Source organism: Pleurodeles waltl, chromosome 11, assembly GCF_031143425.1.
Source record: "Pleurodeles waltl isolate 20211129_DDA chromosome 11, aPleWal1.hap1.20221129, whole genome shotgun sequence".
Classification (NCBI taxonomy): Eukaryota; Metazoa; Chordata; class Amphibia; order Caudata; family Salamandridae; genus Pleurodeles; species Pleurodeles waltl.
This window is the reverse complement of record NC_090450.1, coordinates 983,745,675-983,758,511: the sequence shown is the minus strand read 5'-3', so window position 1 is coordinate 983,758,511 and position 12,837 is coordinate 983,745,675. Positions and strand designations below refer to the sequence as shown.

At 45.5% G+C, this 12,837-nt stretch overlaps 1 protein-coding gene across 2 annotated transcripts in view; it reads left to right on the top strand.

Annotated features, from left to right (window-relative positions):
- The window catches only part of DGCR8 (DGCR8 microprocessor complex subunit), a 108,517-nt gene that overhangs the window by 19,997 nt on the left and 75,683 nt on the right, over positions 1–12,837 (top strand). For both annotated transcript variants that reach the window (XM_069215282.1, XM_069215281.1), the window contains exon 4: positions 6,961–7,264. In XM_069215282.1, the coding sequence (XP_069071383.1) occupies positions 6,961–7,264 (304 nt within the window). The remainder of the gene's footprint in view (positions 1–6,960; positions 7,265–12,837) is intronic.

The window sequence follows — 12,837 nt, the reverse complement described above, 5'->3', positions numbered from 1 at the left end:
TGATAGACCCTCTTGACGACTCCAGGATATTGTTAGTAACCAAGCAGTAGTTGAATAAGGGAGTTAGAATGCTCTGTCTGATGTAGAGGGTGCAGTAGGGAGCCCATTGGGGCCTAGAGCCCCAGCTTTCATCTGTTTGGCTGAATGTGTACGGGAAGGTTAATAAGCTGTCATTTGACGAATCCCTTACTGGTGTTTTTTGTGGCCTCTAGAGTAACGGAGAATCCACTTCACGTGCAGGTTCAGTGAACAAACAGTCGGCTTGCAATACAGAGTGAGCCGTCAAAAATGAAACCCAAGCAGATCAATGATATTTGCATTAGCACCCCCTCTTGCATCCAAGTGTAACGTGATTAATCAACGACCAGAACCTTTTTGTGTTCTTTCCCTTGCTTGCAAGCATCAGTTGGGTCCAAAATACCTCGTTCTATTTCCTTTTGGCATGCCTGATTGCTCTCCTATAAAGAGTCCCTCTTCACTTAGATTGGATTTTACAATTAGTGAAGAAGGCTTTGCGGTTTGCGATTGACTTCACATTTTGGGATCTTCAAGGATTCTGTCATTTTAAGTTTGGATGAAGGAGGATCACACTGATTCATGTATGGCGGGGAACTTAGTTTGAAATTTCTGAAAAATTTGGCAGTAAAAGAATGTCCACTGTCTAATGGGGGAGTTGCTTTGGGCTGTGGATGCAATAAATAGAGCTCTTATCCACAGCAGATGTCCCGTTTTAGTTGTTTTAAGTTTTCAGTCTGCAACCCTGTGCTGGTAGACGAAGCAGCTTTCAGTTTTAATGGGCAGATAGAGCGCCTAATATGCTGTGGTCTCTGATCGCTGTCAGAACTGGACCCTAAGGAGAAATTATCAACATGTCTAAAAAGTCCAAGTGTACTAAGGGTAAAGTCAGTATAGGAGGTAGACTTTCCCACACCCTCGTCCAGCCAGGGGTATGTTGCAGTTGAAGCACCCATTAAGGAGCCTAAGACCTAAGGGATCTCGCACTGTTGAGAAGAAATCTGCTAATTTGCTCAGATGTTTTTCCACTGGTACATCTTGAACTGGGATATCGCACTCTATGTCCAGGTTGTTAGCCCCTCGGCCTATTAATTCTCCAAAGAGTCCTGAATTTCTCCTTCCTACCAGGCTTGGAGGGTTTGACGTAGACCTTGATGATCGCAAGCGAATGATTTTCATCGGCATACTGTATGCTAAGTTGGATTGCTTGGGCCATACTTTAAGGGCAATCTCTTCCACTGGGTGATACAACGACGAGACCATAAGGCCACCCATTGAGCGACTGCAATTTTGAGTTTTAATGGCTGGTTTCTAGACCTTGACGTGGCCAGTCAAAGGAAAAGTTGTTTGGAGGGATTTTGATTCTTATGCTATAATAAACATAAGCTCATTGTGTTGCGGCTTCGCCCTCCTACAATTCGCAGTTTTGCAATTGTTCCATGAGCATATGCGGAGTCTGGTCCTACCTGAGCGCTCTGTTGCGTAGCTTGCCTTTGAGACTGCCGGTCACAAGTGCTGAGCCTTAAGCAAAAGGTATTATTAGAGGTGCTGTTTCTCGCCTTCCTCTCCTGACTCCAGCAGAACTACAAAAGGTAAAGCATGATGTTTTCAGCGGTTTATATGCTCTTGTCTAGGTCCAGACCTAGCAAACAGGGTGGGGAGGGGGCAGAGGGTAGGGGTACTCAGTTGCTGTAAGAAGTGGCCAATGTCTTCCATGCAACACGTAAAAAACCCATTTCTTTCTAAAGATTGCTATTTTTCAAGAAAGACTATACATAGATTTTGATTGCAAGGTGAGGACTGTATTTGTATACCAATTTGTATACCAACTTCAGAAATATGGACGATTCCTTGATGACGCGTTCAAAAGCCCAATGTTCTTTTGGGGTGACTTAACTGCAGAAATCGGCTTTTCTCCTGGTTAGCATAAAAGTGCAAATACATTTCTATTTCAAACGCTATGCTTGGCCTCTTTGCTGCTGCCCCTCCCTCCCATTTAATTCAAGCAGTGTTGTTTTTCCCACTGCATCAGAGTAGAAGAATCTTACCCCAGTAGGTATGCAAAGCTTTACAATCTGGCTCGAGGGATTCACAGGGGAGAGACCATGTTATTCCGAAAAGGTTTTAAGTGTCCAATCCGTCTTCCTTGCTGGCTTTCCTTTGATCCCATCTGGCATGAGTTGGTCAGTGGAAGTAGTGCTAGAATCTGATGGATGCTGGCTGACTCGTGCGCCTGGTTGCTGGTCAGTTTGTGTAAAACTGATTGCAGCACCAGTGGCCTTCCTAACCAGCAACGCTACAAAAATGGCAGCTGCTGTGCCTCAAGACCCCATTAAAGCACAGCAGAGGTGGCTGCAGTTGCCTCCTGTAGCCTTCGACCATGCTTCATTGCGTTGGGTGAAGTGGTGCTATAAATCTCCTGGTACATACAATTCAAGTTTTTGACTGGAAAACTTTCTGCATTATGGAGCTCTGATGCCATATAAAGGCAAAATGCAGGTGGCTTCTGATTTCAACCGAAAACCCATATTTTATTCTGGCTGCTTTTTACCCTGGAGAATTGGCTGAAACCGGAATCCCTAGGTATATCAAAGTACTTGCTTTGTAGGAGGACAAGCAGTGGGCTGGACAGTTAACTTATTTGATTACTGGGTGCAGTGCTGAACAAAAGTGCCGTGCACTAACCTCCATGAGAAGCCTGTGAAGTAACTATTGTACAGATGGCCAAGTGCTTGAACATGTTTTACCTGTCCAAGTTTCCGAATCCATAGTAAGACGGACCCAAGGACACTTGAGGCAAACTCTGCCTGCCCTGTGTTGTCCCCCATTTCACAGCACCCTCTCCCTTCCGGAATGAAGTCTGACAGGTGGTATCCTTTGGCATGTTTTACAGTGCATGTTTAACCCACCTTTGCAGTACGTGCCAGAAATATGTTTCTTCAACAGCAAACATAAAACTGATTAGTTTTATCCTCTTCTGAAGGTTTTTTTTTTTTTTTTGCGCAACATGTGATTCTTTTTGTTTTTATGGTTTTTCCTCTCCAGGGACAGGACTGTACATTCCACACATTATCTCAGAGCTTCATCGGCTCCCCATTCACAAGTGCAGCCAATTCAGCCTTCTTGTAAGGAAATGCCTCCTTGGCATGGTTACCCCCTGACTTTTTGCCTTTGCTGATGCTATGTTTTGAATTGAAAGTGTGCTGAGGCCTGCTAACCAGGCCCCAGCACCAGTGTTCTTTCCCTAACCTGTACTTTTGATTCCACAATTGGCACACCCTGGCATCCAGATAAGTCCCTTGTAAGTGGTACCCCTGGTACCAAGGGCCCTGATGCCAAGGAAGGTCTCTAAGGGCTGCAGCATGTCTTATGCCACCCTGGAGACCCTTCACTCAGCACAGACACACTGCTTGCCAGCTTGTGTGTGCTGGTGAGAACAAAACGAGTAAGTCGACATGGCACTCCCCTCAGGGTGCCATGCCAGCCTCTCACTGCCTATGCAGGTATAGATAAGTCACCCCTCTAGTAGGCCTTACAGCCCTAAGGCAGGGTGCACTATACCATAGGTGAGGGCACCAGTGCATGAGCACTGTGCCCCTACAGTGTCTAAGCAATACCTTAGACATTGTAAGTGCAGGGTAGCCATAAGAGTATATGGTCTGGGAGTCTGTTTTACACGAACTCCACAGCACCATAATGGCTACACTGAAAACTGGGAAGTTTGGTATCAAACTTCTCAGCACAATAAATGCACACTGATGCCAGTGTACATTTTATTGTAAACTACACCCCAGAGGGCACCTTAGAGGTGCCCCCTGAAACCTTAACCGACTATCTGTGTAGGCTGACTGGTTCCAGCAGCCTGCCACACTAGAGACATGTTGCTGGCCCCATGGGGAGAGTGCCTTTGTCACTCTGAGGCCAGTAACAAAGCCGGCACTGGGTGGAGATGCTAACACCTCCCCCAGACAGGAGCTGTAACACCTGGCGGTGAACCTCAAAGGCTCACCCCTTTGTCACAGCACCGCAGGACACTCCAGCTTAGTGGAGTTGCCCGCCCCCTCCGGCCACGGCCCCCACTTTTGGCGGCAAGGCCGGAGAAAATAATGAGAACAAGGAGGAGTCACTGGCCAGTCAGGACAGCCCCTAAGGTGTCCTGAGCTGAAGTGACTCTAACTTTTAGAAATCCCAATAGGATTAGGGATGTGCCCCACTCCCCGTGGGAGGAGGCACAAAGAGGGTGTACTCACCCTCAGGGCTAGTAGCCATTGGCTACTAACCCCCCAGACCTAAACACGCCCTTAAATTTAGTATTTAAGGGCTTCCCTGAACCTAAAACTTTAGATTCCTGCAACTTACAAGAAGAAGAGGACTGCTGAGCTGAAAACCCCTGCAGAAGAAGAAAGAAGACACCAACTGCTTTGGCCCCAGTCCTACCGGCCTGTCTCCTGCCTTCCAAAGAAACCTGCTCCAGCGACGCTTTCCCAAGGACCAGCGACCTCTGAATCCTCAGAGGACTGCCCTGCTTCAAGAAAGACAAACTCCCGAGGACAGCGGCACTGCTCCAAAAAGACTGCAACTTTGTTACAGAGGAGCAGATTTAAAGACCCCTGCAAATCCCCGCAAGAAGCGTGAGACTTGCAACACTGCACCCGGCGACCCCGACTAGACTGGTGGAGAACCAACACCTCAAGGAGGACCCTCCGGCGACTCCAAGACCGTGAGTAACCAAAGTTGTCCCCCCTGAGCCCCCACAGCGACGCCTCAGAGGGAATCCCGAGGCTCCCCCTGACCGCGACTGCCTGATCCTAAAGTCCCGACGGCTGGAAAAGACCCTGCACCCGCAGCCCCCAGCACCCGAAGGAACGGAACTTCTGTGCAGGAGTGACCCCCAGGAGGCCCTCTCCCTTGCCCAGGTGGTGGCTACCCCGAGGAGCCCCCCCCCCCCCCCTTGCCTGCCTGCATCGCTGAAGAGACCCCTTGGTCTCTCATAGGAAACCATTGAAAACCCGACGCGTGTTTACACACTGCACCCGGCCGCCCCCGCGCTGCTGAGGGTGTACTTTTTTGTGCTGACTCGTGTCCCCCCCCCCCCCCGGTGCCCTACAAAACCCCCCTGGTCTGCCCTCCGAAGACGCGGGTACTTACCTGCTGGCAGACTGGAACCGGGGCACCGCCTTCTCTCCATTGAAGCCTATGTGTTTTGGGCACCTCTTTGACCTCTGCACCTGACCGGCCCTGAGCTGCTGGTGTGGTAACTTTGGGGTTGCTCTGAACCCCCAACGGTGGGCTACCTTGGACCCAAAACTGAGACCTTTAAGTGACTTACTTACCTGTTAAAGATAACAATACTTTACCTCCCCCAGGAACTGTGAAAATTGCACTGTCCACTTTTAAAACAGCTATTTGTGTTTTATGTAAAAAGTATATATGCTACTGTAATTATTCAAAGTTCCTAAAGTACTTACCTGCAGTACCTTTCAAATGAGATATTACATGTAGAATTTGAACCTGTGGTTCTTAAAATAAACCAAGAAAATATATTTTTCTATAACAAAACCTATTGGCTGGATTTGTCTCTGAGTGTGTTCCTCATTTATTGCCTGTGTGTATGTACAACAAATGCTTAACACTACTCCTTTGATAAGCCTACTGCTCGACCACACTACCACAAAAAAGAGCATTAGTATTATCTCTTTTTGCCACTATCTTACCTCTAAGGGGAACCCTTGGACTCTGTGCATGCTATTCCTTACTTTGAAATAGCGCATACAGAGCCTACTTCCTACACTTCTCATATGCACACATACACAGCAGTGGACTAACGTTCCTCAACAGTCTAATACACTTCCCCGCAGCTTGCCAGCCACCTACATTCTGCCTCATTCGCGCACACCCCACAGATCCTCAAAAGCAGAGCAGGAGGTCGCTTATTGTGCATTGCACCCGAAACATGGCATGACCTCCATCGCCTTCGAGCTTCCTCAGCATTCTTGAATTCAGCAAGAGGCTAAAGACCTGGCTCTTCCAATAAAACTGCAGGGACTAAACAACCTACTCAAGTATCTGGATACTGTCATGGGTGGTTAGTGTGCTATAAATCAACAGAACAAGGGAGTATAAGTGGGGTGACTTGTAAAAGGCATCGCCAGTTTGATTAAATATATTAATTTTGGGGTAATTTTATTTTGATATAAATATAATTTCACAGTAGTCTTAGCTGTTGCATCACTTGCACAATATTCAAACATATACATTAATTTCATGGCAGATAAAATAACAAAAATGTGCCGAAGTTATCCACGTTCAGTCCTTATAGTCTTGACAAGAAAATTACATAGGTACATTAAGATGCAGCATAACATGAAATTGACTGGTGCTGTCAACAATGTAATTGTTTTTTAACGTAGTATTTAAAAGTCATTGCTTTTCTGTTTTATGTTTTACTCTTTTTTTTAATTCTTTGTACTATGCTTTTATGGTATACTTTTACCGAAATAAAGAGGATTTTGATTTGATTTGACTGGTGCTGTCAATTACATCACTTTGAAACTGCCCAAATTTCAGAGGAAATTGTCTCCGCGTCAAGAACGGCATAAGTGTAAGCCTTGCCTAATATGAAGCATTTCAATTTGAAACACATTTGGGTGGAGTGAGCTGATGTACCACCTCCTGTAATGCCTGGTCGTGTGATTGTTGCCTGTTAAGAAAGCTGCATGGCTTAAGACATAGGCTGCAGAAGTCTGTGGAAAATGGATGTGATGAAACCAAATCCTGGTGGGTCAGCTTTTCGAATTTACGATTTTGATACAAGGAGTTCCTCTGAGTTTGGTTAATGAGGCCTGGATATCAATAAGTTTGTGACGGTCATGAAGGTTTACTTGTTGATCTACTGATCAATATTTGTTTCCTTCTTGTGCTTTATGTATTGTGTGCTGTTTGCAGAAACATGATCCTCCGGTCAGCAGCATTCCCTGTCTGCATTACAAGAAAATGAAGGACATTGATCAAAAAGAGCAGAGTAACGACCTAACACCTTCAAACCAAGTATCACCAGAGAAGCCCCCTGAAATGTCCTCTGACCAAAACTGCCAGGTTGCAGAGCCGGACTCCACTGCCGAACTCAGTGCTACAGCAGTTGTCAGCCAGGACCCCCCAGATGAGCGAGAGGACAAAGACCCCTCTGTGCTTGAAGGACCCTTGGGGCAAGTGCAGGCTAAGGTGGAGGTGTGCAAGGATGAATCGATCGGTACGTATCTCCATTCTCTGCTTAGTGTTAACATTGTGAGACGAAGTTGGCACAGCAGGCTGTGTATGTCTAGTTCTAGTTTGTTTTTAGTTTTCCATGTTTTTTTGCTGTTTTAGCTCGACTTATCTAGGTGGCTTTATATCCACTGACCCATTTCATTTTTAGGTGTCTCTACAGACTACTTTGAGTCTTCTGTTGACAAAGGCATTTGGTGGACAGTACTAATACTTTGAGTGGGCTTTGGGTCTGCTAATTGCTGACTTTTTTTTTTTTTGTTTTTTTTTGTTTTGTTTTAGCTTTGCCTTTCTCCTTGCATGCTTACTATTCTTGCTTGTCTTTCTTATGGACCACAACTTCTTTACAATCCCTTTTGATTGGGTGATTTCTGTTCTTCCACTGCTTACATTACTTTTTTTTCTGGTTTTGTTTTTACATTCGTGACCAGCCCAACAGCTCTTTTTTTTTTTTTGGTCTGGCTACTCCTTTCTCTGAAAAATAAATACATTTAAAAAAAATGTCCATCGCGTCATGATGCATGCACACACATGCATCATCTTTTGACTTTTTTGGGGGGGGTGTGGGGGGGAGAGGGTCGGTGGAGGGGTTGTACAGGTATGCATTGCCAAGGTTTTTTCATGCTTCTGACATTTTGGCGATGCTGAACAAAAGCTGTATATGTGTTCGATGGCATGTGTAGCTGCAGATACACATGCTGTGCATATACTTCTGCCATCTAGTGTTGGGCTCGGAGTGTTTCAAGTTGTTTTTTTCCGAAGAAGTGTTTTCGAGTCACAGGATCGAGGGGGGACTCCTCTTCAGCTCCATTGCGCATGGACATCGACTCCATGTTAGATTGTTTTCTTTCCGCTGTCTGGTTCGGATGTGTTTCCTTTAGCTCCAATAGTTTGATTTGGGAAACTTTGAAAGCGCTTCATTTCTCGTCGTATTGTTTCGATCGCGTTACATCTTCTATCAACACTTCGGTATCGTCGGAACAAACATCTCTACTCACCTTTCGGGGCGCGCGTGCCCAACTCGGGCCTGGTCGTGCCGACTGCGTGGAAGCCTTATGGATCAGACTCCATTCCGATTTTGTCCTCCGTGCCACGCTAAATTCCCTTTACAGACCAAGTCTGCAATCTTTGCCTTTCCCCAGTTCATCGGTAAGAAAATTGTGAGGCCTGCCGATCCTTCCAATCAAATAAGACACTTCGGGACAGAAGAGCACAAAGACTCGAGATGGCGTCAAAAAGCTCTGAACACTCGGCGCCGAAGAGGAAGAGATCATGCAGACGGCAGCCTCCGTTCGAAGATCCGACTCCGACCAGGATTCTGAGGAGTATAGACCGGTCACGGCAGGACAGCACGTGGGTACGCCTGCCCCTGTACCATCGAAACCGAAACATAAGGCCTTGGGGACGCTACTGCCGGAAGGCCATGGCTCGACCCGAAAGAAGACACCCGGTGAACAAACCCCCAGTTCGGCACTGAAAAAGGCCACTCCTCAGAAGCCATCGGATTCAACCAAAAGCTCCGTCTCCGACTCAAGCAACACCGCTCTTCGGAGTCTAACTTTCGGAAGTCCCTTTCAAAGCTGAGACCATCCACAGCGTCATCTTTTTTGATACCGTAAAAGCCAGCTTCGGAGACAAAAAAAAAGCAGGTTACACTGAGGAGCATGCACTTTCTAAGAGACTTAAAGAAAGCCATATAACTACTGAAGAGGACTCCCAGATACAGCCAATACTGGAAGTAATGGATGGAAAGGCAAGCCAGAATTCATATCCATAAAGAAACTGGCAGAATTTTAACAGCACCTCCTCTAAAGCCTAAGAGGAAATTAGCCTTACAGGAGGAATTGGACACTACACAGCCTCCAGCTAAAGTGCCAAAGACAAAGGAGAGACCTCCACCTCCTCAATTTTCTCTTCCTCATTTTCCTCCTCTCTCCACACCGGCATATATCTCCTACTACCAGTCCTACACCAATGCAGTCACCATCACATTCATTTGACGCGCAGCAAGACAATGTGGACCCATGGGATCTTTATGATCCAGACTCCCATTCCGGACAATGACCCTGATTGCTATCCCTCTAAGCCTTCACCACCTGAGGATAGTACAGGCTACAATCAAGTGTTGGCTAGGGCTGCAGCATACCATAGTGTCACCATGCACACTGAACCGTTGAACGATTTTCTGTTTAATACACTCTCCTCCACGCATATACCATACCAGTCTATCCCTATGCTCCCGGGCATGCTAAAACATGCTGGTCAAATATTTGGGAGCCTGTCAAAGCAAGAATAATAACTCCTAGAGTAGAAAAGAAATACAAGCCACCTCCATCTGGTCCGGTCTATGTAACTCAGCAACTCCCTCCAGACTCAGTAGTGGTAAGTGCAGCCAGGAAGAGGGCAAACTCAGTCTGGTGATGCACCCTCACCAGACAAATAGAGCAGAAAATTTGATGCTGCAGGGAAGAGAGTGGCATCCCAGGCAGCCAACCAGTGGAGAATAGCCAACTCTCAGGCGTTGTTGGCTAGATATGACCGGGCCCATTGGGACGAGATGAAAGATATAATTCAGCATCTCCCCAAGGAACAACAAAAGAGGGCACAGCAGATAGTGGAGGAAGAGCAAGCCATCACCAACAGTCAGATTAGGTCTGCCCTAGACTCAGCAGACACAGCAGCCAGGAGCATCAACACTGCCGTCACACAGGAGACATGCACGGCTTAGGGCCTCAGGGTTCAAACCCGAAATCCAACAAGCGGTGTTGAATATGCCATTCAAAAAGAAACAGCTTTTTGGCCCAGAGGTGGACACTGCAATTGAAAAAATGTGGAAGGATTCAGACACCGCAAAAGCGATGGGTGCACTATACACCACACAATACAGAGGATCCTTCTGGAAACCCCAGTTTAGAGGTGGATTTAGGGCTCAAACTGCAGAGGCCTCCACATCGCAGCCAAAACCGGCCTACCAACCTCAATACCAACGAGGTGGTTTTAAGAGCACATATAGAGGCCGGTACCCCAGAGGTAGAGGGAAATATCAGACACCTAAACAAGCCTCACAACACAGTAAACAGTGACTTGTTTCTTTCCCTCCCACTCCACACCTCCCCTGTGGGAGGCAGACTGCAAAATTTCCGCACCAATTGGCAAAACATTATCACAGACAATTGGGTATTATCATTTATCCGCAATGGATTTTGCCTAGAATTGATACAAACATTCCACCAAAACCACACAAACTATCCACAGAACACATCACTCTCTTACAGGAAGAAGTCAAATCTCTATTACTCTAACAAGCAATAGAACCTATGGCACAAAATCAAGTAGGGATGAGAGTTTACTCACTGTATTTCCTCATTCCCAAAAAAGATGGCACCCTAAGGCCAATATTAGATCTCAGGACCCTCAATCTTTACATCCTGTTAGAATAATTTCACATGGCAACTCTCCAGGATGTTATCCCATTGCTCCAAATACACAATTTCATGGCAACATTAGACCTCAAGGATGCGTATTTTCATATACCCATCCATCTGGCGCACAGAAAATATCTCAGGTTTGTCATTCAAGGAAAGCACTATCAGTTCAAGGTGTTACCCTTCGGAATAACAACAGCTCCAAGGGTATTCACAAAGTGCCTAGCGGTAGTCGCAGCCTACCTAAGAAGACAACCTATACATGTCTTTCCATATCTAGACGATTGGCTAATAAAATCAAACAGTCATACGCAGTGTCAAAACCATGCGCACTACGTAATTCAAACCCTACACACGCTAGGGTTCTCAAATTACCAAAAGTCGCAGCTACAACCTGCGCAAATACAACAGTATTTAGGGGCAATACTAAATACTTAAAAAGCGCTGACAAGTCTAAATATGCAAAGAATACAAGCATTTCAAAATATAATTGTACAGATACAAACAGGTCAACAGTACACTGTCAGATTTGTCATGAAAATGTTACGGATGATGGCATCATGTATTGCAATTGTTCCACATGAAAGACTAAACATGCGGCCCTTACAACAGTGCCTTGCACAACAATGGTCAGACACACGGTCGACTTCAGGATCTCGTGTTGATAGACCGCAAAACACACATGTCCCTTCAGTGGTGGAATTCCACAAATCTAAACAAAGGGCGGCCATTTCAAGACCCTGTGCCTCAGACCATAATTACAACAGATGCATCAGTGGTTGGCAGGGGAGCTCACCTCAACAATCACAACATCCAAGGACAATGGGATGCTCAACACAAACAGCTTACACATAAATCACTTAGAGTTGTTGGCTGTCTTCCTAGCATTCAAAGCCTTTCAGCCTCTTCTCACTCAGAACAATGTCCTGATCAAAACAGACAATATGACCACCATGTATTACCTAAACAAACAAGGAGGGACACATTCTTCCCAGCTCTCCATCCTAGCTCAAAACATTTGGAAATGGGCAATACACAACCAAATTCACCTGGTAGCACAATACATTCCAGGGATAGACAACCAATTGGCAGATATTCTCAGCAGAAATCATCAACAAACACACAAGTGGGAAATTCACCCTCAAGTACTTCAAAAATACTTTAATCAATGGGGAACACCAAACCTAGATCTGTTCGCCACAAGCAAAAATGCAAAATGCCAAAACTCTGCATCCAGACACCAACATCCCCTATCCAAGGGCAATGCTCTATGGATCAATTGGTCAGGGATATTTGCTTACGCTTCCCCCCCTCTCCCACCATTCCATTTGTAGTCAACAAATTGCATCAAAACGCACTCAAGATGATACTCATAGCACCAATGTGGGCACGTCAACTGTGGTACACAACATTGTTACTACTGTCAGTAGTACCACACTCCAAGCTCCCAAACAGACCAGACCTGTTGACACAAAACAAAGGGCAGATCAGGCGCCCAAATACCAACACACTCAATCTGGCGATTTGGCTCCTGAGGTCATAGAATTTGGGTATTTAAAACTACCATCAGAATGTATGGAAGTGATTAAGCAAGCAAGAAAACCCACTACTAGACAGTGCTATGCTAACAAATGGAAAAGATTTGTATATTACTGTCAATCTAAACAGATTGCCCCTCTTAGCATACAATATCTTGTATTGATGCTTTATCTACTTCATTTACAAAAATATAATTTAGCATTCTCTTCCATAAAATTACATCTTGCGGCAATTTCTTCATATTTGCAAAATGTACAGCACAGCTCTTTAGAGTCCCTGTTATCAAAGCCTTCATGGAAGGCTTAAAACGCATCATTCCACCCAGAACGCTTCCAGTTCCTTCTTAAAATTTAAACGTAGTGCTTACCGAACTTATGGGCCCACCATTTGAACCTATGCACTCATGTCAAATGCAATTCTTAACATGGAAGGTTGCCTTCCTAGTTGCAGTTACATCATTGCGAAGAGTCAGTGAAATTCAAGCTTTCGCTATTGAATAATCGTTCATACAAGTACACAAACATAGTTGTACTACAAACTAATTCTAAATTTCTACCAAAGGTGGTATCACCTTTTCATATTAATCAAACAGTGG